General features: G+C 38.9%; 1 protein-coding gene across 1 annotated transcript in view; it reads right to left on the reverse strand.

Annotated features, from left to right (window-relative positions):
- TRIO (trio Rho guanine nucleotide exchange factor) overlaps positions 1 to 27,418 on the reverse strand; it is a gene marked incomplete at its 3' end in the record, with an annotated part of 158,167 nt that overhangs the window by 11,310 nt on the left and 119,439 nt on the right. The window contains exons 34-35 of the mRNA XM_009075227.1: positions 3,450 to 3,742; positions 1,670 to 1,840 (exon numbers count right to left, since the gene is read on the reverse strand). Coding sequence (XP_009073475.1) covers positions 1,670 to 1,840; positions 3,450 to 3,742 — 464 coding nt within the window. The remainder of the gene's footprint in view (positions 1 to 1,669; positions 1,841 to 3,449; positions 3,743 to 27,418) is intronic.

Consider the following 27,418-nt stretch of genomic DNA (forward strand, 5'->3'; position numbering starts at 1 on the left):
TACTATTTTCAGCCTATTTCTAAATCTCAAACTGAGATTGTTAAATTCTAGCAAGAAAACACTCTCTCAGGTCTAAAGGCTGGTCTGTTTTTGCTTGTTTTCTTTCAGGAATATTTCCCAGTATTAACTCTCCAACCCATATGTTACACTTTTACAATTTGGAAAACACATAGGAATTAAACACACAGAGAATAGGAACCAGCCACTTTGATCCTACAAACGACAGCTTCAGAGATGAGCAAGACTCCCACTGAAAGGCAGTGTTTTTAAAAGGAAAAACCCCAAAATAAATAAGATCAGCCAAAGTTATGAATTACATCTGCATCACTGAGAATATAGAACAACCAGTCACAAAATTCACTAACAGTATGCACTGCTGTAGATTACAATGGTTAAAAATTTTAAGGAGCAAAATGGGAAGAAAACAGTAATGTGTGTACTTGCTGCACAAGTTCAGATCGTTTTCCTTCTAAACCTGTATTTCCAGACTTGATACTTGTCCCCTAAATGTTTGATCCAGGTTGAAAGTTGAAATAAACCCTCTCAATGTCTGAATATCATAACATTAAAGAAAAACAGATCACATGCAAGTAAGATTTCCTTCACGTAGTTGCTACCTAATTCCAAAATTTCATTACTGATGCAAAATTTTCACCCTCAATTTTAATGCGCCTTTGTTTGTAAAAACCAGATGGACTGTGTGCTGGTTTTGGCTGGGGAGAGTTAAATTTCTTCACAGTAGCTGGTATGGGGCCATGTTTTGAATTTGTGCTGGAAACAGTGTTAATAACTTAGGGATGCTTTAGCTATTGCCAAGCAGCATTTACACAGAACCAAGGACTTTTCTGCTCCCCCAGCCAGGAGGCTGGGGGTGCATGGGAAACTGGGAGGGGATGCAGTCAGGACAGCTGACCCCCAACTCACCAAAGGAATACCCTATACCATGTGGCACCATGCTCAGCATATAAAGCCAGGGGAAGCAGAAGGAAGGGAGAGATGTTTGGAATGATGGTATTTGTTTCCCAAGCCACTGTTACACGTGGTGGAGCCCTGCTTTCCTGGGGGTCTCTGAACACCTCCTGTCCATGGGAAGGGTGAATGAATTCCTTGTTTCGCCTTGCTTGTGTGCATGACTTTTGTTTTCCCTATTAAACTGTCTGTGTCTCAACCCATGAGTTTTCCCACTCTTCCTCCTCTGATTCTCATCCCATAGGAAGAGTGAGCAGTGGCTGTAGAGGGCTTAGCTGCCAGTGGGGTTAAACCATGACAATTATTATCCATATTTGGTAATTCCTTTCACTTAGGCACAGTCCCTCCCCCAAATAAATTAAAAAAGGTATGATTATAAAACAATTAGATTCTAATCACTAAATATGGCATCAGTCAAACAGATGTAAACAGACCTGTGAACACACAAAGCAGACGATTTCCACACCTAAAGTGCTAGCAGAAAAATTTCTGCACTTGTGCTTTTAAAATAGAGAAGCATTTAATTCATGTTCCTTTCACAGGACACTCTTTTAATGCTGTCTAAAGTGGTATAGTGATTACTTCTGTCTACCACAGAGCTGTATTACTTACATTACAGAGACTTCTGGAAACAGAAGAAAGATTTGTGCAAACAGAGGTTATCTCAAAATGTGAAGCCTTCCCCACTTCCTCCTCCTACCTTGTCATCCTGCGAGTCAGGCTGGAGAAGACTGTGTTGCTGAATTGCCATCGGAGGAGGCAGTGGTACAGCATCCGCTCCCTCTTCGCCTTCCTCCTCTCCGCAGCTCTGCATGCCTGAAGAGGATGACTTGGAGAGAGTGCCACTGCTCAGCCCTTCATTCCGACCTCTCTGTAAATAACATCAAGACATTCAAGCTCTGTTATCTCCTCAACAGCATGAAGCTTGTTACCATGTACTTCTCTTAAAAAAGTTGGTTCTGTAGTTTCGCCCCTCTCCCAACAAGTCAAGATGATCCTACAAACATGGTGGAACTCCGCAACAGAGAAGGAAAATACAGATGCCAAAGACAGTTTTCAGTGTTTGGTAAAAGCAGATGGATTGAGATACTTAAGAACAAGACATTCAACTTGAAATTTACTACAAGAAAATGTTGCCAAAGCCATCCTTGCTTTCCAAGTTTAGTTCTGTCAAGACAAACATACATCTCTTGAAAATACGTATCTTGATATGTATCATAGCAAGACTTCTAAAAGATATAAAAAAACCCCTACTACAGCATTTCTGTCAAATATCTTTTGTCCTCCACAAGAATCTATGTTTTCAAGTACCCAAAGTTTAATGTAACTGATCTCACAGGATAATTTATCTATTTTTACAGGAAGACAGCATAGATGGTTACTGATTTTTCCTGACTTTAAAGCAGTGGCCTTAGACTTTCCCCTCACTCATGGAACTGCAGAATAACAGATCCTTCCAAAACAATGCCACAACTGCAGCAGAGAGGGTCTCTTTCTACAGCCTGGCATTCAAGGACAGATGCCAATATTAATTTCTAAACAACATCTCTCAATTCACCATCCTGCCAAGTCTCTAGTCTTTCCTTTCCCCACACTTACTGTTTAACTTTACTAATGTTCCAAGCTTGTAGCAAAGTATGCTGGGAGGAAAAAAGAAAATGCAGTAAATAAAAAACTGGGCACTTGAGACCACTCTTTTGCATGGTAAGTACCAAAACCAGTAGACAAGAGTCAATCCTGACAAAAGGGAGGAACTGTATTGCATGCATCTGGCTGTGCCCTTGGAAGCAGCAAGATGCTGTGCATTTCAGCCTGAACCATAGGTTTGTGTCAGAAGGGAACTAGGCTCTGTCTGCACCTAACTGGAGGCTGGCTTTGTTCGTACATGAGCTCCAGGCTTAGAAGGAGGAGCACGTTTGTGGAAGGGAAGCCCTCACTAGATGTCCTTCGTGGCATAATTTTGAACAGTTCACAATTTCCTTCCCTCCAATGAAAACTGCCACACATATTCTTTGACCAATGGTCAAATATCTTTTAATTTGAAGGGCCAGTAATTTTTCTGCGCTCTGACTCCTGCTTTAAGCAGTTAAGCAGCTCTCCCTTTACTCTGCCTGATCCATCAACAAGTAAAAGAAATACAAAGTGACCTGATTATTCCCAGACCTTGAAGTACCTTGACTCACAAAGATGCTTTCCTAATTAGGATAAGAGAGCAAAGCCAAAGAATGATTTTTTTCTCTCCCATTTCTCTTTTTCAACTAGAGAGCCTTGACAGAGCTTCACCAACATTCTCAATGCAGAGGGCACAAATTGTCCCTGGCACAGTACTTATGCAGAGTACAGCAGTTGTCAGGAACTGAGCACAGGGCACACACTGCTTTGCTCAACTGCTGGACAGCCAGGAGGCGGCTGCAGACAACCTCCACCTGGCACCTTTCAAAAACATAAAAACAAGTCTTGGGAAGCTGTCCTGAACTCACCTCTTCAACAGTTTCATCCTGTGGGGTCGCTGCACTATCGTCGGAGTCCTTCTGAGAGCCTGCATCGGCACTTTTACGAACCTCTCTACTCTTCTTATGCTTGTGGGCCAGTTTTTTGACATGCCCATCTGCTTTCCCACTGCTCAGACGCCTCACAGGACTGGTAAGCCATTTCCTCAAGGTGTTGCCAGGGCGCTTGGGGCCTGGGGAGCTCTGAGCACCGATCATGTGGGGCTGAAGCGATGTTACTGAAGCTGGAGGACTGGCATCATTGCTGGAGACGGAAAGGGAGTCTGGAAAAAGAACAAGGGGAACATTTTAAAGCTAAAAACAACGGTAAGTGAGAAACGAGGCAAAAGACATATGCAATAACGGATATTGGATTGGATTTATGGACAAATCGAGCAGATTATTTTGAGATAATCTGACCTTTAGCAACACCACAACTATCAGTGTTCATGCTGCACACGGCCGCCCACACATAAGCACCATTTATATGCTTGTAACAGTCAAGCTCCATTGCTTCTGCCTCAATTATAATTCCTACTTCCCACTGCTGATACTTATTTGATAGTGAATTATACTTTCCATATGTCATCTAACTTTATGGAAGGATATGCTTGTTTCAACTTCTAATGTTTACTGCTTTGAGCAAAGACATGCAGAGTAACAATAATTGCCTCAATGAGATAAGTAAATCATTTCTCAGACACCAAACTTTATTACAAATGCTCCAGTTACTTTCATTATTTATTTATTTCCCCTACCCTTGGGACAGGGGAAAGAAGAATCCAGAAGACAGCTAAATGTCTGTCTTTTGCTTATATCTTCTCAGAGTTTTGATTTTGCTTTGTTTGTTTTTTTTAAAAAAAGGCACAGAGCATCAATGTTTAAAAGCTCATTTGCTGAAATCTCACGATCAGCAGTAGTTCTCAGCATGACACGCTTGAAGTTCTGTAATGAAACAAAGGATAGGCTTTTCTCAAGCCATAGTTAAATGTGCATGAGGTCAAGAATACTTTCCCCCCAAGGTTCCTGTCACTTGAACAGGACTATATGCTTATGATGAACACCCACTGGCCAGCTTTTGTGAGACTAGGTTTCTTTAATCCCCATGCAGCACAATGCTTTTCCCCCCAGCAATTCCCTTTTCCAAAAAACATACTTTTTGAAGGGGATACACTCTTGTAACACCACTCCTACAAATATTTTCTACCACTAGGGTATTAACAAGACTCTCCTAGGTTGTCAAATATGGTGGGGTTTTGTTCCCCCTGTGTGTGCACTTTTGCAGACAGTTTACATAAGGATGACATAAATAATGTTTTGTTGAATGTTTCTACTGCTGAGAGTTAAATGCAGTGCTTATGTTCCTCCTTGAAGCTTAACACAGATGTTCAGGTCACCTCTTCTGGCAGCTTTTTCCTAAGAGGAGTACTGCCAGTCTGACCAGGGGTAGTTTGAATTTTGTAGAATAATATGGTCACACTGATGTAGCAACACACTTCATCATAAACACCCAAATGCCTGGATCCACACACAAGTATGTAAGCCTGTTCTGTTTCCACAGAACACTAAGTGTAAATGATGGTTTTGAATGGAGATGGGGAAAGAGCCATAAAACGTGAATATAAGAAGTTAGGACTTTTTATTTTTCCTTCACTGTTCAAGCTGCTACAAATAGGGTACACTTTCCTTGGAATCCAAAACTGTGATCTATCAGGCTGTTTGTAAAACTTTTTCTCTATTCCAATAAAACCCATGGCATGTCACCATTAAGATACACCAGCTTTGATGCCAAGAACTCCTGTAGCTTATACTCTATGGACACATACATAACTGCTGTTAACCACCACTTTCACCATGTTTCCATCAAGCAGAAGATAAACTTTATAAAGCATACTTTCAGTCTAACAAGCTAGCTACTAACACTTTAAAGCAAGTCTCCTAAAATCAGGATTCATCTACAGAATTATCTTCTAGCCACAGCTGTAGCAGTTCCACAGACAGGTAAGGAGACTTCCCATGATGCCATTAACGTGGTTTCAAGCCTTTAAGAAATGGGTACTCCTAAAAAGCAGATGCAGAGCTACCCTAGTTGTCTTTGTTTCTAAATCTTGGGATACTAGTGCTACAGAATTACCACATTATTTTCTTGTTGAAGCAGGAAACATAAGGAAGAAATTAATTATCTATAACAATGGTTTTCAACTTGCAATCTGAGTATCCCTCAAGGCCCCTGGAACACTGCTTAAGGGTTCTCAGCACATATGCAAGAAAAGCAAGCCTATTAGCCATCAGCATCCACATCACGACAGACTTTTTACTTGATTAAAAAAAAAAGTCTGCTTATTAAAAAAATTCCAAACAAAACTTGCAACCATCTGCAAGCTCTCCACAGGAATCCAAACAATCTCCTATTAAACCTCTGTAAGAAGTTAGTTTGCTCTTTCTCCAAATTCAACTTTACCTTTACTGTATCACACATATTTTAATTTTTATCAGATGCCTTGTTTCAGAACTTACAGCAATCAGCTGATGAGTATTTCCATAAATAATCTTCTGCTACTCTGCTAGTGGAACACAGAAGAGGAGAACACAGTGCTGCTGTTCTCATAAACCAGTTTCTTAAAGCACAAATTAAATGCCCTGTTTTCAAGACTCCCAAGCTTGAAGATGTTATAATCACTCAGCCAAGATTTCTTTCATTTGTATATATTTTTCCTCTCAATAACGGTTCATACAAGGTTCCTTCCATACAAGTAAAACACAGAATGTTCACTTGTTTATATATTAAAAAAAATAAAGCCTTTGCAGAAGTTCACCATGTACTAGTTTGTATTTTAGTATCTGGGGTTTTCTTAATTTTTAATTTCTTTACAATTACTTCTTTCTAACAAAACGACAGTGTGGTGATAGAGTAACTGCATAAAATTTACTTTTATATAAACATGCCTATCCCTAAGCATGTAACACGCCTGCAGTTAGTAACCCCATTTTTCTTTTTATAAAAAGTGTGCTCCACCTTCTCAAATTCTCACCCATGCTTTTGACGATCTACTGAATTTCTTGTGAAACCGAGTGGTACAGGGCAGAGCCTCTGAAACTGTGGAAGACAAGTATTTTTGTCTGACTGTATTTTTGCTTTACCACTCCTACTCTTAACCTGAGTTGGCCAAGAGTTTGTGGGCAGGAGGAAGGAAGAGAGCATGCAGAAATGCATATACTGTGCTCAAGTGGAGAGGGTCTAAGAGGCAAAACAATGTTAGCCAGACATGTTCCACAGCACATACTTTAGCCATATCCTCCCACACAACATTAGTTTTCCCTTGGCTTGCAGCATGTAACTTCTCATCCTCTCTACTGCATGATTTAATATGAAATACTTACTGAAGTATTATTAGGGCTTCAGGGAATCATAAAAGTGGACATAGTCCAAGTAGTACACCAAAGTATTAGCACTGTTCCACTTTGCTCTTTAAAGCATGAAAGCACTGGGGGACAAGGAAAATCACGAGGTCGTGGACCTCTGGAAATCATCTAGTCCATGCCCCCTGCTAAAGCAGGTTAACCTAGAACAGGATGCACAGAATTGTGTCCAGACAGGTTTTGAGTATCTCCAGACTTCACAACCTCCCTGAGCAGCCTGTTCAGTGCTCTGTCACCCTCAAATAAGTTCTTTTCTCATATTCAGGTGGACTTCCTGTGTTTCTGTGTGTGCCCGTTGCTGTTTGTCCTGTCACTGGGCACAACTAAAAAGAGTCTGGCCCCATCCTCTTGAAACCCACCCTTAAGATACTTGCATGCATTGATAAAACCACCTCTTAAAATAGATAAAAATACTGCATTGCTGTAAAAGCATCAGCCTAAAGATCAAATATTTTTTTTAAAAAAAAAAGGTATAAAAAAAAAGATTTCAAATCACTAGTGTTAAGCTGAATGGAATACCAACCCACTAGTCTCTTCAGAGGATCAGACATGATTTTTTGCCCCCCTCCTTAAATGTGCAGAAAACATCCCTACAGCCTCATAGTGAGTTAACACTCACTAGAAATATTGCATGCCAATATTTTCCCAGTGAGATCCTTTATCATCTATTTTCCCATCCCATCCCAGTTGACAGGAGTCCAGATTCTCCAATTACTTATTCCCATCTGCTTCCTCAGGACCCCAGTAACAATACTAAAGCACAGACTTGTACAAAACCTAGGTGCTCAAGTTCATAGATTTATGTAGAGGCATTGCCAGATCCAAGCATTAGGGAATATCCATATCCAATACAGGCACTTTTCAAGAGCACAGAAAGACCTTTCACCTTCACTGTGAGAACAGCCACATGGGTGTGTCTTATTTCTCCCTGTCCCATCACTATCTATTACTTCTATCTATATAATTAGGGATACAGACTTGGTTTGATTGATTACCATGCTTGGGATTGTTTACACAAAATTGGCTTTGTTTCCTTTATGACTACATAGCAAATTGTTTTTCTAGGGTTGCTCAAGAATATTTTATCACTAAGACATGCTAAGAGGAAAAAGGAGTATTCAAAATTAAACCAAGAACAACATGGAATTTTAAAACCAAAACAGATGGAATAAATTCGGGGTATGCTAACCCCAACTGTGTTTCAAGTACAGTAAACTTTCTCGTGAGCATCAGATTCCCTTTTAGAAAAAGATAAATGCAACAGATGGACATCTTGGAGAGGGAAAAAAAAACCCCCAACACACATATAATGATCACACACAGCAACACCAATCCAAAAAGAAACCACTGAATTTAATAAAATCGCTACTTGTTCAAGTAGAGAAAGTTTGGCAATTCAATAAAGTATTAAAAAAACCTAACGGATGGGCTTTGTTTTATAATTCATAGCCACAATAAGTGGCATTTAACTGCCATTTCTCTGAAAGCAAAAACCACATATGTTGCTCTGGTGGTGAGGTCAGAGAGTTCACTCAGAGTCCATAAATATATTTTTGAAGCTAAAGAAAAAGGGCAGGCAGCATGGGTTCTGACCCCCTCAAACTAGAAGATAAAGTTACCTCCAACAAACAGGCAAATTTCTGAAACTGGAAGGGAAATGGGAATTCTCATTCTAGTCCCAGCTTTCTTAACACTAGAAACATGCACATCTGTGATTAATAAACTGTTTTTTTCCCTAAAAAATAAATCAGCCATGTTAAGCTAGTTGATGACTTGAAAGACTCTGCTTCACATTAACTACTTCCATATTGCTGTGTTTTGAGTCTTAGTGCAAGGGGCTACAAAACCCCTGACTCATTTACCTAGGGAATCAAACTGAGTCTGTTTCGTACCTGCTCTGCACCTCTAAACCCAAAATGCTCCAAAATAAGTAAGAACAACGCTTCATTGTCTCTGGACTGTAAAACAGGGATGGGGCACAGAGTGCAAAATGGAGCAAAGCAAACCTAGTAAGCCCAGCTGGCATGACACACTGCCACTGCAGATCTGTTATCTACCATCAACTTCAAGAACCAAAAAAGAGAGCCCAAAAAACCCATCAAGAGCTATTAACTAGCTGAGTAAGATTTGATACAGGTACATTATGAATATTTGGGGATAAGAGCTGCCTCTTGGTTCAAAACACAAGGAGCACAATCTACACTGATGCAAGTTTAATATGAAAGCTGGAAGACCTCAAGTTCAGTGATCTCCCAAGCCTGTATCTACCTACAAACATAAACACCTCTAAACCCAAAATGCTCCAAAATAAGTAAGAACAACATTTCATTGTCTCTGGACTGTGAAACAGGGATGGGGCACAGAGTGCAAAATGGAGACCCAATGTGACCCAAGTCAACATACCATCAGAAGAAGCAAAGATAGTTTACAAGATTCTAATGACAAAGGCCCATAAAATCCTGCCCTCATACACAGCCAACACTTGTTACTAGATGAAATGGAGCAAGCTTGAAAAAAAGAGTGCAAGGAGTATTTTAGTCATGGACACACAGATGCAGTTTCTGCCTGAGAACTGCTTTCAAAGTAAGAGGTTATCAATCTGCCATGTACAAGACCATTCAGATAGTTCTGCATGTGTCAGGAATTTTCTGTCTCTCCTGCTGGGTATCCTCTTTAAAATATCCTCGCTGCCAGTTTTTTTGTAAAGCAGTACTGGAATACACATCAAAAGGCATTAGATGTGTTTCAAGAAACCATCATAAAAGCAGTTACCATTTAAAGACAATGCAGCTTAAGCATCATCAGGCTTGCAAATGGGGCATTTCCATGATGCCCTTTGGGAAGCATGAATTTCACTCATGAGGTAGAGCGATAGAATTTTCCTAAAAGTATATTCTTTAAAAAAAAAATGAAGGAAAAAATGCAGAAAGCTAGTACTCTATACATAAAAGAAAATCCCTCATTTACATTTCTGTCTGCAGTGGAAGCAAGTCACTCAATCTGTATCTCTGGTCAGCAAACCTGTCCTGCCTTCCACTTCAAGTTATGCACTATGCTGAAATACAATTTTGTAGTATTTTCAGTGTGTGAATAGACAAAGAGTTCAACTCCTTAGTATCTCTTCCCTGATTAATGAATTATCTTTACTGATACAGATACTAGTAAAGAGCACTTGGATTTACATGCATTCAATAACTGTCTTCCAAGTCATCAAAAGCTTATTATGTTAATATCAGATAGACTGAAATTCTAAGCTTCAGGCCAGATACCCTTCAACTTCTCTTAATGAGATACTAAACTGCCCCACAAGCAATTAAAAAAAACTAACCCTTCCTCCAAGACAGAGACTGTCATCTTAATGAGTTCCAAAGGTCTTTCTGATACTGAGAAGTCAGTCAACAGACATATTTGCAACAGCACCAGAGAAGGTAATGAAGAAAAGCTCTGATTAAGAGTGAAAAGAATACACTGTTCACTTTAGCTAAAAAAACTAGTGGAATATGCCTGAAGGGTTTAATACACTTATATTATTGCTACTTTATAATTATTTTTTCTTAATATCCTGTCCTGCCTTCCTACCCTGTCAATGTAGAACCAGGGTTTTACATTTAAGCTTTTAAATAGTTTCATGTGCATTGTAGAGCACACAGAGAAAACACCAACAAAATTAATATGAAAAAAAGCCTCCTTTTAAAACGGGACAGTTTTGCATCTACACTTGTGTATTTTGGTGAGGTTTTTTTCTAAGCAGGAAGAAGGCATGACATTGTGCCAGAAAAAAAACTTTCCCAGGTTAACAGAAGCAGTTTTGTTGGTACTCCCTGAAATTCAGACCACAGGCATATAAAATCCCAAATCTAAATCTTGTATACTGCTACAAGCACAAGGCAGCACTACAGAAAGGGAGAGTAGACTTTGTGGGGCATTTCATTCTTTGCAATAAGCTGTTATTCTCTCCTGTTTCTGGAGAGAAAAACATTTTGTGTCACAAGTAGGAAGTATTAAGAGTTATTCACACTGCTGAAGTTTAGTTTCACAGTTTGTGAAAACCACAAGCTTTTAATAGATTAAATCTCAGCTTCCCTGTACGCAGCTTATATTTTAACAGGCAATGTCTGGATCTCAACTCCACTCTTTTGGCCACCTGTTTGTTCAGATTTAAAGACAGCTACATCCATGTGCCTGGCAGGACATGCCAAAGATGGATTTATGTCGATTTAGCACTGTTTATCAGTCAAATTCTCACTCCACATCACTGCACTGAGCCATCCTCTCTACAGATCAAAGCAACTGCCCTGATTATTTAAATAATAAATAAATAATTTAAATATGTTTTTTTCCCACTGGAAGGGAGGGTGTATTGCACCCAACCACAGGGGCTTGCATGCTTTTGCATAAGAGCTAAAAAGCAGAAACCTATGCTCTAATTTTAAGGCAAAGTTTTCTCCTTATTGTGCACAACTTGCAGTGAGTTCCCTTGGGCCAACTAGGGCATTCAGCCAGTTACTTACCTCTTGCACTTCACCTATGACTCCTGCTATATGACATCATTTGACATCACTGTGAAGGAGCACATAAGATTATTTGCTCTGCAGACCTACAATAAGCAGGATTTTCCATGACAGATTTAAGTTACATACCAACAGTTAACACCCAGATAGGGGCTGACACATTACATGTCATTAAGAGTATTCATTTGACACCCTCCTTTCACTGAATAGCTGTGAAAGTTCTTCAGTGCAAACAGTGAAAGAAAAGCAGAGAAATACTGCTTTTCTATATTAGCTAGCAGATCTTCCAGCAGCATCAATGTAATTTCCCTGTTTTGCTTTAAATACAGTAACTCTTATGATAATTTCTCACTGAGATATTTCACAAAGACTCAACTACACTAATTTGCAAAGCATAGGCATTTTGGAACTGTACTACAGAGATGAGAATATTTTACAAAGTCTTTACATGCTATTTTAGCTAGATGCCTAGCATTAGGTATATCCAACTCCTTTAGGATGACAAGTAGATCAGATGAAGGCATGGCCCAACCACTCCTCCCTCCAAAATAACAACTGCCAGGAATGACTGTTGCAGGCCCAGGGTCACCATCTCCTCGCTAGGTTGAGCTGAGAAGAGCTGCACACAACCTTTGCCTCTAGCCTGCTCCCCACTAGTGCTGCTGCTTGCAAGCCTAAGGTCTGGTTGAGGGCACAAGAAGCTGGTTGAGGGCATAAGATGGATACTGGAGCACAGGGAGCTGGCAGCACTAGCTCCCTTCCAACTGCTCCATGGTATAGCACTCCCTGCCTTTGACAAAATCAAGCAGCTAGCTGGTGGGGAGAAGTGAAGCCTGAGCCAAAGAAGGAAAAGAGTGAAGGAGAAGCTTTGGGCCTGGGCCTCGTAGGCAGTGCTGGTGCTTAAGACAGTAGACAGAGTTTTGCCAACTGCTGACAAGCCATTTACCTTGTGCATGCTGCGTGCAACCTACTTCCAAAGAGCCACGCTGTTGAGGTCAGCAGCAAAGATGTGGCTCTGCTTTTGGTGGAGAGCTCTATGCCACATACTACGAATGGGAACCACTACTGACAAGATACATGATAAGCAGTTTCAGATTTTAATTGGGGCAACTGCACAATTAATGCTGCTCATCTGTTACTGAGCTGTAGGGGTTTTATCATCTGCTACTTTAATTTTTGCTGCAAAGCAAATTTTCACTCAGAAATGGATAAAAATAAACTCTGGTCCTAGAAATACAGCTCTGAAGCAGTGCAGCAGCTCATCTGATATGCTTTGTGCATCAGTCCAGAAGAGGAAGATTATGAACAGATATGAAACAAAAATGTCCATATCAATACAGATAACAGAATGGTCAACCAAAGGGGGCAAAAAAAAAAGATGCATTCAGCATAGTCTCAGCTCTGCTGAAAGCAGAGAAAGCTGTGGGGGAAGGGAGGGAGAGAAGCAAGTCTGCAGGAACTGCATTGGGAAGAATCATGATCTCTGATGTTATTTAAAGCAGCACATGCCATGTTTCCCTGTACAAAAGCTCAGCAATGCAGGGCATCCCTACGGAAGGAATTTATCCTATGCAGGTTTTAAAACTACTTCAACAGAAAGGGTGCACATTGGTAAGATATTCCAAAAGGAAGTTGCAGCAAATCTGATCTCAAAAGGAAATAGGGACATACAGTTCTACTGCTGTGCTGCTGAAATTGAGAATATACACACGGACAGGGAAGAAATCAGCTTCCACTACCCTGTGTAATCAATATAAACAAGCTTCACAATTATGAAGACAAAAAACAATCCTACAAGTAATCAGCATAAAATGCTGAGAATAATTTTTTCTTTTGTTTAAAAGTTTGAAAGAAATAGTGCAAGTATAACCTCTGCCATATATTTACAAATGAGTGGCCTCTAAGAGAAGACGAAAGCAGATGTATTTTATTCTCTTTTTCAAGCACCTTAAAAGATCCCAACACACAAGAAAACCTCGAAAAATTCTCCAGTAAAACTGAGAGAATATATGTCAATAAATGTGCTTTGAAACATAAAGGCTAGATATTACAAATAATTGCTAAGCATATATTCAAGAGTACTAGTAAAGTTTATGAATGTAAAGACACACTACACAGTGTTAGTACTGAGTTACAAAAACAAATGATACGAAAGAAATAATGACTTTATCAAATTTCATTTGTTTTAAACCCAAGTAATTAGACTACTTGTACTAAAAAAATACTTGTTTCCTGTTCACCTACTGCAGTTACACATTAACCTAAATACACATACTAATCCAACAGCAATTTTAACAGTCTTTTTTCCTTTTTCTCCATCCTCTTGATTCAAAGCAGAAGAGCTCATTAGAACAACTAGCAATTGTTTGGAACCACAGCTTTAGCAACAGCTGTACAAACACATCAATCTCAAGTTAGGCACTCTGCCATAAGCTTAATAATAATAATATACTCATACGGTTTTGCTTTGGGGCTATTACAATAACTTTGGTCATTTTCTCTTTCCAAATGTTATACTGTTGTAGCCCTCAAAAAATACACTGAGAAAGTAATTTAGGGATTTGGGAGGGAAGATAGAACAGCTAAAACAGTGACAAAAATGAGACCTCCAAAATTCCCATAGATAAAAAAAGATGTTTCCTCCTTATCCAATTAATTGATATTAGTGATAGAAATGAGTTTTAGTAACACTACTTTGTGCTGTAAAATGTTGACCTTTTTGGTGCACACACTATCTGGAGCATTGCTGAGCAGAGTCAGGCCCTTGCAGCCATGTCACTGCTTTCAGCCTCCCCATCGTGTAATGAGATGACTGTAGGTGATGACAGACAACTTCCTTCGAGTGCAATCCCACCTCAATAACTACATTATCAAGAGCAGACTAAGACGACAGTGATTAGAAACTGAACTGGTTTTATATTTTTTCATCTTCAATGTAACCTGAGCAATGCACCGAGAGCACACGTGATTTTAATAAAGGTCAGTCACACTGGAAATATGAGTTTTTTTCAAACAGACTCACAGTCGAGGCTGACCAGCAGATAGCTGAAAGTCATAATGCTGAGCTGCTGCAGAGACGCCTTTTCAGGATAAAGTATTTTCAGGGATTAGGAAAAGGGAAGATACTCCTCCACAAATTCATCAATCTTGAATAAAGATTGAGTTAAAAGGGGAAAGATAACTCCTTGGTATAGAGTATTTTTAAAAAAATTATTTTAAAACTATAAATTAATGGAAAATGTGACATTTTATCTCAATGTGCAATTCAAATAGAGCAAATACTAAAAACAGACTCATTGCCATGTTCGTTAACTCGATTATAGTCTCTTCAGGAATAACATATGCACTGCTAAATTTTCTCTGGCATGATCAAGCCCACACCACGTCCACACAAAAAGCTTCATTGTGTCATGCAACTTGTCTGCTCCTTTGGTTTCATTCGACTATTCCCAATAAAGCCTCAGGAGGAAGGTGATGTCCTGAACTGCCTTGTCCACCCAGTCATCTGAATTCCAGTTCCTCAAATCATTCCCTAGCTCCCATCCATCTAATATTACCTAAAAGACCACAGGAAAATCACGTGATAGGATCATGGGAGACCTATCCAAAACTAGTTTGGCAGTAGGAAACAAAAGGAAACTAAAAGGTAAGAAAAAAAGTGCAAATTTGAAAGGCAATAAAATTCTTCTTCTTTGCTTTAATAGACACGAAGGAGGAGGAGAGAGGGAAATCTGTATCAAGAATAATTACTACACAACAATAATTACTGCTTTCTTAAGTTATAGACTCAACTCTAAGTCTAAATTTAGGGGCAAAGTAAGTTATCCGGAAGAAACAAGAAATTTAGTTAGTTTCTATTCCATTTTCTATTGAAAAAAACATTTCTTCTTTTCATCAAGTCCCCAGCATCTAGACAGCCGATCCCTATGAAGATCTTTTCTTAGGGCAAACTACCCCACGCAGTTGATATGTTGGGTGGTGTGGCTTTTTTAACCACTCATTCAAGAAGATTGAGTGGAGATGTCCAATCCTACGTTCAAATGCAAGGGAAACAAACAAAAAAGTGGTCTCATAAACAGACTTAACTATTCTTTGTGAGGAATCCAAACTTTATGGGGAAGGACTGTTAATGTTGCTGATGTCATCTTTTCAAACCAGGATGGAATATACTTACATCACCTAAATTCTGTTCCTCTCATTACCTCCTCTAAAGGAGAGTCAGCACGAGCCTAGATGAGCAAATTCAGTGGATTGTTACAGCTGCTTGTAGCCACGTTCAAAAGCAGATTATGAACATATTGTTCATTACTAGCCTTGCAATGTGCACCTAGAGGAAACTTTCATTACGTAAGGTGATAGGCCATTCTTATGCTGCTGCTTCACTGAAGTAATTTGTTTAAAATAGAGCTGTAACGTAGCAAGAGGAAAATGAAGTTGAAATATGAGTTGAAACAGTTCTGCTTTGCTCAGTTTAAGTCCATCCATTCAATACAGACTTTTGACCATGATATAAAACCATATGCATCAGATGTTTAGATACAGGTATTCTCTAAGGGAGGTGAAGGAGGTAAAGCAGCAGACACATTTCTGGTATGAAATCAAGCTCTACCCTTCATTTCAAAGTTTTATCAATGCTCCTTCTGGTCTGTCTCTGGGAAGCCTTCTTGGTATCGAATGCTCATTTTCCCATTACCTTTTTGAAGCTAAATCTAGAAAATCTTCACTCAACATTTTGAATATGCTTCAGTAGCAATACTCAGAAATACAGCCATCTCAGCAAAATCAAAAAATGCTTATATATAAACACTTTCTTCTTATTACAGAAATGGAGTTACAAGTCCATATTACATGAAGATTGTATCATAAACCTAACTGCATTTCCTTCAGAAAAGCACACATTTTCCTTTTACATCTTTCAAAACAATCTTTAAAACTCAGACCTGAGTAGCTGGTTTGAGAACAAGTTGGGGCTAATGGAACCATTCAAAACTACTCTGTTTCCATGCAGTACTTGTACAAAGACAGAGCAGAAAGTGCTGCAGTGGAAGGAGCAGACCTCCAAGGAACAGAGGCAGAAGGCTGCCTGGGGCTAACTCCATACACATATCTGATCCATACTGCTTTTCAATCTTGTCTTATTTCACAGAGTGGGTAACCCACCTGAGAGCTACAGAAATAAAAATATGGCCTTTTCAAGTGACTGAAAAGATATGTCCAAATTAAAGGAGAATAAAAAACCTGGAGTAGTTCAGATGAAAATACGGGTAACTCTGGATCTTACCAGCTTAGAGCAAAAAAGCTGTGTCTCAAATCTTCAGGTTCATGATGAGGGATGGCAGTTATGAAAAGACATCAGTTTCTCTGTTGCATAAGCTCCTACACCTCATAACTTGTTTCTTTAGTGGGGGGGTGGAAGGTGGGAATGTGGGTAGAGGGAGGGAGGAGGAAGGGAGTGGTGTAGCATTTTCTGGTGGATCAATTCCCTGGTCTGGCTGCCAGAGTGATTGCTAGTGTTGATGCATGAGAAGCAGCTGTATCACATGTGCAAGTGCAGGGTAAATAAACTAGCAGTACCTGACACGTAGCTCAATTTCTACTAACCATGAAACAGCTAACTCTCTTGCAAGTCCTGCAGCCTAATGGTTCGAAAAAGCCATGTTGCAAGAACAAGTGAGTAAGGACACAGAGGTCAGGAAAGCAGCACCTTTGCATGTGTAACTATATAGCTGATACATGAGCTCAGTTTCATGAGGATTTTTGTTGCATTCTCTTTGTAGAGACAAAAAGGCACACACAGCACATACTTAACAACTTCCATCTGTATTCTCAAAGAATAGACTTTCAAAGTGTAGAGGTGAATCTATGCCAAGAATTACACCAACCCATTAGTAATAACTGGACTCTCCCACTTCATCCTCTGAGTTCGGTCCTCAGAGATTCTTATCCTCTCTTGGACACCATTTGCTAACAATTACTCTACAGTAAAAGCATCCTGTTTTATGGATGAATTATTTCTGAGGCTTGATATACCATAAAATGTTATGAAAGAGGAAAAAAGGTAGTTTGATTCATACACATTCTTTTAAGTAATCTATTGCACATATAATAAATGCATCTCTTCAAAGCTAAATGAGAACTCTCTCTCCTCTTACAATCACCTTTTCTCCTTCAAAATTCAGCCCCCAGATGGTTAATAACTTCAGGATAAATTTTGGGTTTGTAGATTTATTCCCTGGATTTTATCCATGAGATTTGCCTCTCAAATTTCCCAAGTGAAATATAGACTCACATGATCCACTTAGGGACTGAAACACATACATCCTATTGTTTCTTTCCGCTCATAAGGTAACTGAAAAAATATGTTATTTTCAATATTCAGTTCCAGACTGAAACCACTCAACACTCTCTCCAGCCAGATAACAATAAACAACTTTAAAATTTATCTTGCCTTGCTTGTCTCACATGCAAAGCATTTTTAAGTTACAGAAATGGGTGGAATTATCATGAGAATTGGTTTCCTCCTACCATCACCACTGCTTTCTCCAACTGATGTCAGATAAAGGAAAAAATACAATAGTTATTTATTAGTTTCAGTAGTTTCTTGCCAATTCATTACTCAAAGCAGTATTTTCTTTTTCCCTAAATCTGAATGCATTTTTCTTCCTTCAGACTTGATGAATAAGTGGGGTAAAAACTCAGTTAATTTAATTATCCAGGAGCATGCAATTATTAATTGCACATGTATTCTAACATTTTAATGAAAAAGAAATGAAAACTTTTAATTCCTTAAAATATCTCTATGCAAAATCAAAGTCTTCTACGAATAAAATCATATACATACATTCTGAATATTAAGCTTAAATCCCAAACTACCAATTTTAAGTTTGCACTGGCCAGAAATACTAAAGACACAAATTTTACTCCTTCCACTTCCAGAGACGGCATAGCTACAGTTATACTGGGGCATGCAATTAAGCTTTGTTCCCCTATTATGAAAGGCTATTGAGCCTCCTTAGGACATGGTCTGTACGCACGGACATCTGTTTTTAAGACACAGAAGGAGAACAATGAAGAATGTTTGTGAAACCATGTATGCTTGCCAAACAAGACTTCATATGTGTCTACAAGCTTAATTTATGGTAATAACGGAAAGCATCTCACTGATTGGGACTGACTACACCCAGCACTTTATAAAATGTGCCTTCTAAATATTATTTGGAAATAAAACCCTAACCACTGCAGGGCCAAGAGTTCAAAAATCAAGCAAAGGAGCTACATCAAAAACAGGAGAAAGCAAAGCAACAGAAAGGAGAAGACTGTTGCTGTGCCATTAACAGACCTCCAGCTGTCTAGGTAGTCACAGATCTGGGTGAGCACTTGCTGTAAAAATATTTTGCTGCTGAGCATTTTGCCTATCAATTACTATTTATAATTGACTCCTTTCACCCCTACCTCCTGCAAGATGCTCTCCACGCTTTTACTTCTAAAAACTGGAATAATTGCTGTTTTAGGAAGTGACTGCGCAGCACTGAGGGCTTCAGAGCAGCCTTCTGAGAACACAGCTCTGTTGCTGGGATGGGAGATGACAGCCTGCTAACACTAACTCCCACTGGCTAGCATTCCGATGTCCCGTTATCCTTCCAGGAACTACTGAGAGATACTACCACCCCACTGACATGCGACCCTATCTTCAGATGTCTCTGATAAGATTACTTTCCATTACATCCTTGATTTCATATTTGCAATCCTTCTACCAGCCTCCCTCTCCTGTCAGTCCAACTTTAACAGCAGTTTGGATACTACCAAATAACACTGACTATAACTTGCCTTTTGCTGCTTATTATAACTACATGCACACATGATCCAGCAACAGGTATGTAAAGACTTGAACCAAGCTGTAAACAACTTGATTATGAAAAGAAGGTATCCCAACAGGTGCACCAGCTCCAGACACTGAAGGTTAGCACTGTTTTGTCCTGCAGACATTTCCAACTTAAGTATGAGAATCAAACTTGTTTGGCAGAGACAGACCCAACGCTAAGCACAGTATTGTCTCCTGTTAAAATTACAACGCAGGAAGGAGAGAAGACCCAACAACAACAGAATTTAACATGAACATCCCTACCCTTACCTCTGTGCTCCTCCAGTTGAGACTGAAAGAGCATGTCTTTCCTCCATTACTAGATTTCAGAATCAATGCTGCCTCTAAATAAATTTCACACAAATTTATTTCCCAACTGCCCTTTATTTTCACACCCTATTCCCCCAAAAGCATTACTTCTCAACAATAATTTAACAGAAGTGATACATATTAAGTAATCTACGATTTCTTTGGTTTAGCAGCAAGAGTCTAAGACAATTTCTGCTAAGCTCTTAATACAAAATACTACCATTAATAACGTTTCACAGAGCAAGAGCTACCATTTCTCATTTCCCCAGTTCAAGTAAGACAACCAACATAAAGTAGCACATGCATTTTGTATGCTTTTCCTGAAAGAGCTTACTGTACAGCATCTCAGTAGTTTACAGAGCAGATACATTCCATAACTGCCCCCTTTCCCATACAGGTCCTTTCTGTCACAGTCCTTTTTGACGAGGGTCAGAGGAAGGGGAGAGTTAGAGGCAGAGGAAAAAAGGAGGAAAAAGAAAGCATCCTACTAAATTCCTATAATTTGAAAACATTCCCCAAACAACCAACCAACCCTCCACCCCCTGCCCATTATATCTCTATTGTGCATATTTGTACCTAAATCCAGGATCCAGTATTTACAGCCACTCGGCTGCCCGTTGCTGCAGCAGGTAGGATTTACGGAGTGAAGAGATCCCAGAGTGTCAATCTGTTTAATCCTGTTTGGCATGATGAGGAGTCAGCTGTTCCAATACCCACAGCTTACAAATAACCTACTCGCCTGCACCCCAGGGATGGGTTACAGCTTCTCCTGAAGATGTTCACCCAGATAACATTGCAAGCAATGCCATCAGGTTGAGGAAGCTGATGTTATCTTCTCAGTTTGGTTCAGACCCCTGCCTGCCGTCAGAGCAGCTCCTCTCTTCTAGGGATGCTCTCCTCTGACTCACTGAACACAGTTCCAGTCTTTAAATTCACATGTGGGAATAGCCAGATGCAGCAGATTACACTCTACCGTAACTACCCTAATTGAGGCTCAGGATGATCTTAAAAAATACAGCAAAGCAGCAATTTTTCCTCCCAGCCTTCAGAAAAGATGCAGTCTAGTACCACTACAAAGCTTTATAGCAACTGGAATTCACAAACCCAACCTTTAACACCTCTTTTTATTTTACACTGCATAGTTGGTTTTTAATGCTTTAGCTAAAGCCATAAATACAAAATAGACGGACATTTTCCAGTCCTGGAACTTCCATTTTCCTTGACAAACAGCAGATTCTGTCCTCACCTTCAGCTTTTCTTGAATCTTGTTTGTGAAAAATAAATACATAAACAACCCAACTCCCAAAATACTAGAAAATCCACACCTTTTGATAAATTAAGATCTTGCCCTGGTTTAAACAGCATTTCAGATCAATTTCAGTTTCACCTCAAAGCTCATATTCTGCAAGACACATTTCTAGTTCATTGAGCTGCCTTCCAGTTCAATAAACAAACTGCATTTTATTTTTTTTATCTATGCATTCTTCATCAAGCATGCCACAAAAGCATTTGTCTATAAATATTCATTTATTTTATATATATTTTTTAGCTATGGAAACCTAGAAAAGATACTTGGTTTCAGCCCCTGAACACATCATCAGCTAATTTTAAATGAGATACAAGAAGATACATTCACTAGATAGATAAACAGCTATGAAAGCCAAAACAAGAATTAAATTTCTGTAAAAACAGAAGTGTAATGCTTTCATTATATTGTCATGAAAAAGAAGAGCCCTAAAATGAGATTGAACAAACAACACTATAAAATACACAAACATGCAGAGGGTAAGAAGAAAATAAAGCAGTGAGGGGGTTGCCAACGATAACAGTAGAAACAAATGCATGTAAAGCAAGGATAAATAGGAATTTTACGTGGAACTGAAAGTGTATAGGGTCCCAGAGTCAAAGAAAACTTATTGTTAGCACCTAACACAACTTGGGTATACACACCTCATCCTATTTGCACTATCAAAGAGCCATAGTCATCCTCCACCTGAGAATAACGTTTTACTTCCTAAGCAAAGCCAATCTAAATTCTGAATCAGTTTCTCCTTCATAGCCTCCTGCACTGAAACCATTAATTCTGATTCTTGAACAATTTTCTTTTGACCCAAAAGAACTTTCAAACAACACTGAATTCCTAAGGGGGTGGGGGGTGGGAGAGGGGTGGGGAGAGGGGTGGGCAAAGCAGAGGAAAAAAACCCCTTCTTTCTTCAGGATAAGTGATCTTTATAGTTTACCACCTACAGTGAGACTTCCACTAAGGCTAGTTTACTCTTTGCGAAATTGCAGAACATCTGAAAATGATTCTAGTTTCTAGCTGAGTAAGAAAAAAAATAAATGAAACAATCCCTTTCTTCTATTCAGCAACCATTCCCAAGTATATCCAGCCATTCTTACTGTAGTAAATCCTCACCTTTAACTAACATCTAGAAAAAGCTAGTGAGGTTATCAATACAGCTTTGAAGTAGTGATTTTCATATATAAGAAAGCTTCTGACTAGAAGACAGCAAAATTTATACCTAAAACTGGTTTTAGGTTAGTTGTTCTGCTTTTTAACTGCATGGAGCCTGCCCTTATAAAACTAATAATTTATGCAGGAAAGTATTTAAAATGCTCTAGGAATCACATCATTTGCAACTTGCTATTGCAAAAGGTTCTTCTGTTTCTACTGAAGCAAACACTTAGGTTTTGCTTTGACCTCTTTTCTCAAAGAAAAATCTGACAAGTAAATCAAGGTGGTGAGGGGGAGAGAATGACCACATGAACTGTCTCACAGAATCACATTTCACAGATTACATGGTTGAGAAGACAGTATCAGAGATACTTTCTACTTGATCTACAAAATTAAGAAGACAGTATTACAGATACTTTCTACTTGATCTACAAAATTTTTGCAAAATGCAACTGCTTCACAGTAACACTGCAGTACAGACAACAGACTCCACATGCATGTGCAGCAGAGTGACTGTGTGTGTTATGTAAGAATTTGATTTAAAAACATCTCAGTGCATATACTAAAACAATAGCTACAACTTTCTTATGGTCCCAGACAGAGAGCTCAGACTTGCAACTTCTCCTACTGAAGTGCAAGCAAAAGGCAAATGACTTCTGTACTACAAACCCAACATTTAATTTAACATGCAATTCAGTACCACTGTCACCTCAGATCAGACTTACAAATACCTGAAGATGTATCACAAGTCTCAATTTCTGAGACAGGGATCTGTATCAATATATGTAATTTTAAGCCCAAACAGGCAGCCTATTAATGTCTTTCTGTGGTTTACTTCAGGCTCTACCACAAAGCTCTCTTTGTCCTTTAGCTCCATCAGGTTTTCTGTATTCCAGTGCCATATCCTGCATTAGCTCTCCCTGTCTGCCTGACAGCTCTTCCTGCAACTTCTCGCATCAGCAATTTTTTGTAGGAACTCATCCTTGGTAATAACAAACCAGTCAGGCAATCTTAATTCTGCAAGCAAGTATATGTCAACGTGGAGATCAACTTTAGGCAAAACCACAGCCGGGTAAGAGCACAAGCAGAGTGCAGGAGAGGTTGGATTGCATGGTGTGTTGCACAGCAGCAGTGAGCTGCCTCCCCCTTCATCTGCTGCTTAAATATTTCTAGATCCCAGCCCAACAAGACAACAACCTTGGATGAACTCAGCAAAGGCAAAAGCTCATATACTGTCCTACGCCAGCTGACGACATATGAAATAGTTATGGCCCTTTTTTTAATTTAAAGTAAAAATCAACTGTTTCTTTTTTTGCCATACCTGCATAAATGAGTTTTCTTGGCTGTACATTTTATATCGCATCCTTAAAAAAATAAGATACTTATCATCTTAATTTCTGAAAGAAAAGTACTGATGTACTTCAGGCCTCTAGCAATGTCAGGATATTTCTCAGTTCCTTATAACTGTGACAAAATAAGTGTCCAGGTAAAAATTTTGTCTATTTCATGAACATTTTAAAATTCCAGGCAAAAGAGCCCACTCATTTTTAAGACAGCACTTCGTAAGAAAGACTACATCCCTAGAAACTAAAACAAAAACAAAACCCAGCTAGAAAAGCACTGTGTATCCTCACTAGATAAGGTAGCACATACTTTGTATGATATACGTAAATAAGGCATCAGATGTCTGTATCTATTACTACAGTGAAGGAATGGGATCAGCTTTCTGCAACTAATCTCAGGGCTCACTGATGGACAATGTCAGCCTGCCAAAACCATTTCAAGGTATTAACATTTTGCCAGCTCACCCCAGCACAGAAGTAACAGCTCATCAGTCAGTTCCACTGACAGTCAACAAATTAACTTGCTACAGCTTTAGCTTCTCACATGTACCAGCTCTTAACTGCAGCATCTGCAACCACCGTTTGCCACTGTATTAACCTCCCTATGTAAGTGCTACCTCATCTGAGGGTTCTATTACTAGACTTGCATGTAAGAATGGAAACATTCATCCTTTCTTTAAGAGGACAACTGGAGTTAAGCTGACCACACTTCTCACTGTCTCATCCAAGACATTTGCATGATAATAGAAATGACCGCTTAACTTATATTAAAACAAAGATAAGCAGCATTCCAAATTAAATCTTTGCAAGGACCCATTACATTTTGCACCATCCTGGTGAAAACAAGCAGAACAAGTGAGGGAAGCTAATAAAATTCTGAAATTTCAGTTTAAAATACCTATTTTAAGTTACCTGAGAGCAAGAAGCCAAAGACCCAACCTTTCTTCCTTAATATCTGTCTTGGGGTCTGGGGGGGAAGTGTGTGTGTTTGAAAGATTATAGCATGAGAAAACACAGGTTCAAAATTCAATGTGTTTGAAAGATTATGGCATGAGAAAACACAGGTTCAAAATTCAATGTTGCTTGCAAGCAAAATCAAATCTGTCTTCTCTGGAACCTTCCCCCTCACATAATCCTGACATTCCATTTACAAAAGTAATTCATAGATTTTGAAATCAGTCCTACAAAGTTATTTAAAAAAATTCTTACTCATCTTACGAGTGGAGAAGTTTATACAAGACAGTTGAAATTAATAGAATGAAGTGTTCAGTTCTGCCAGCCTCTAAATGTCACAATATTAAAACCATTTCTGAAGTGATCTATGAGACAAATGCTTCCATGATTAAGCATTTCTTACAATTTTGAGTCATGTTTCTGCATATGTGAGTGAAAAGATTCAGACTTTTCCAAAACTGTGCAGGACCAAAGACCACTCAGACATAGGAGACAGGTAGATATAAATCCATAACTATTAAAATTGTTGAACTAAATTAACACTGCACAAACCGGTAAGTATTTTATTTACAATATGCATCTCACACTTAAGAAAAAAACAAACAAATAAATAAATCAGGCAGACTTTGCATACAAATCTTATCTTTGGCAAGTCAGGCACTCTGCCTCACACCAGAATACTCCAACACAATCAAGAAACTGTGGAACAGCAGAAATGCATCAATAAATAAATCTGAGGTTGAATCTTCAAAGGTGAGCTCCCACATTACGATGAAAATTCTGAAAGGAGCCTAACTTTGTCTTTTCCTCAGTGTACAATGTGTCCACAGTTTAACTGCTTGGAGCACAGCTGCACCACTAGGATCTGATTTCTTCAGTTCCACACACAAAGATAATCCTGTTCCCAAAAAATAGCTTTGCTGCTCCTTAGTCTCACAGATAACACTGCCGGTCTGCAAGGAGCGGAATCATTACAACAATTGCTCTTTGGACTTACATTCAGCACGTTGTTTCCTGTTCTTTACTACCACTGATGCCAGCTGCCAGAGACACTTTAAACTGAATCAGTCAGAAATTGTATTTTGCAATGAATTGTGTGAACATCCTTAATTTGAGATTTCCAAGAACTCCTTCCAAAATACTGGTTTTTTTCAACAGAAAAAGCTTCAACAAAAAACAACCAACAGCCACCTCCAACAAAACATGCAGGCTCTCTAATTAGCTGGCAAACCTGGGAAAAGCATTTTCTGACTGAAGGTACGGAGATATTTTCAGCTGGGTGATTTATAGCCTTCCCTTCTACATCTTGGGAAAGCATGATGTGTCAAGAGCAACTGATATGAAGACACTAAAGTATTCAGGCTTTAATAAAAAAATATTGGCAAATGAACCATGTATCCAGCTATTCAGTCACCAAGGCCAGGATCTAAACAAGTCCTTCCTGTCTCCGGCTTCGCAGAACATGCCCTAGCTGTTACTCATGCCTATCAAAAAGCACATGACACAGTAAACTCTTCCATCTTAACCATTTGGCTATTATTTTCTTCAGTTTTTAACTCTGTTCTGTGCTGTAGCCAAAGGCTTGAAGTCTGTATACCACTCCCAAGAATGAGGAGACCTTTCAAAGAAATTATGAGATGTTCAATGTCCCTGGTCTTCTGTTTATCTGGAAAAGCTTTGGGAAAATTCTGACTCCTCAACACAGTCACCACTACAGCATGCCAAATGAGCTTGAAGGATCCCAGCCACTGTCAGCAAAACCACAACAAACCAGCTTTAGATAATTCAAACAAAATCTTTTGGATGAGTGTAAGGAATGTTGTTCCACATACATTCAGTACTTAGCAAGGGGTGGGAGGGGAGAAGAAATAGGTCATGCATCGTCTCTGCATTGGAGAACATACAAAAAGTGTTCCAAGCAAGAAATACTTGCTGTCCTAATGAGACATATTAAAGAAACACTCTTTTTTACATTACTTTTATTATAAAAGTTACCCTTCATCATCCTTGTTTTTCATTTGAATTTTCTGATGTAGTCTCCTCAACCATATTTAAAATGCCTTCTCTTCCCTTCCCATTCAAAAAAAAGAAGGAAAAAAAAGAAAGGAAAAAAGGGAGTAAGCTTTTTGGTGTGAAGAAAAAGTATGAAGAAAACAAGGTTTAATTTTCCAAATTAGCTGTAACTGCACGTACAGGAGTTTGAATTCTTCTTAATATAAATCTCTTAGCTCATTATCTTAACTAAAAATGCATGCAAAGACAAAAGAACATATTCATCAGAAGTGCTCAGAATACTGAATTGTTCTTGACTTATAATTTATTTCTTTTAAGTCACTTTAAAGGAAAATTAGGAGTTCTATTAACCAAAGCAGGTCATTAAAAAAAGAACTCAAACAACAAAGCTTTTAAAACTGCACACATGCTGCCTCTAAGAAATTCTGATGCTGAAGTTCCACACAAAGGCATCTGGAGGAATTGCTGCTGCTACCTGCTGATTGGTATTACTGACCAAAACACTCTTCTTATTCCCCTTCTTCTAACTTCAAATTGTACAAATGCCTTTTGGTTAGTTACAAAGGGTTACATCAAGATCACCTCTCCTCCTTTTGCCTCTGCTTACTACTGCTTACCACAAGTCATGTCCACGAGACAAACCAGGTTAAGTCACATGGCACTACTAGATATGGCAGACAGAGCCCAACCACAATCCAACACCCTTCTGTTTCTGAAAGCAAGAAAAGCACGTGGGCTCTGAAAGCACCTGACTGGATTTCAAACAGTAGCATTTAACAAAAAAACCTTGCATACTTTCACAGCTTCCTTTATGATATTAAAAGATACTTCAACAAAATGAAGCAACCTCCTCAATTCCTCTGCACTATATCTAACAGGACAGCAAAACCAGAAATAGACATTTTTCTCTCTCATTTTCAGATGCTGCACTTCTGTGAATTATAAACACAGATTTCTTACTACATGAATTTCGGTATATTTGGAGGCTAGTTTACCATAGGGACAAGAGAAAGAAGGAACAAATAATGCACAGGACTGAGGTTTATTATTATATTATTAATATTATATAGTGCATATTATTATATCATTTATTA

Source organism: Acanthisitta chloris, unplaced genomic scaffold, assembly GCF_000695815.1.
Source record: "Acanthisitta chloris isolate BGI_N310 unplaced genomic scaffold, ASM69581v1 scaffold5475, whole genome shotgun sequence".
Classification (NCBI taxonomy): Eukaryota; Metazoa; Chordata; class Aves; order Passeriformes; family Acanthisittidae; genus Acanthisitta; species Acanthisitta chloris.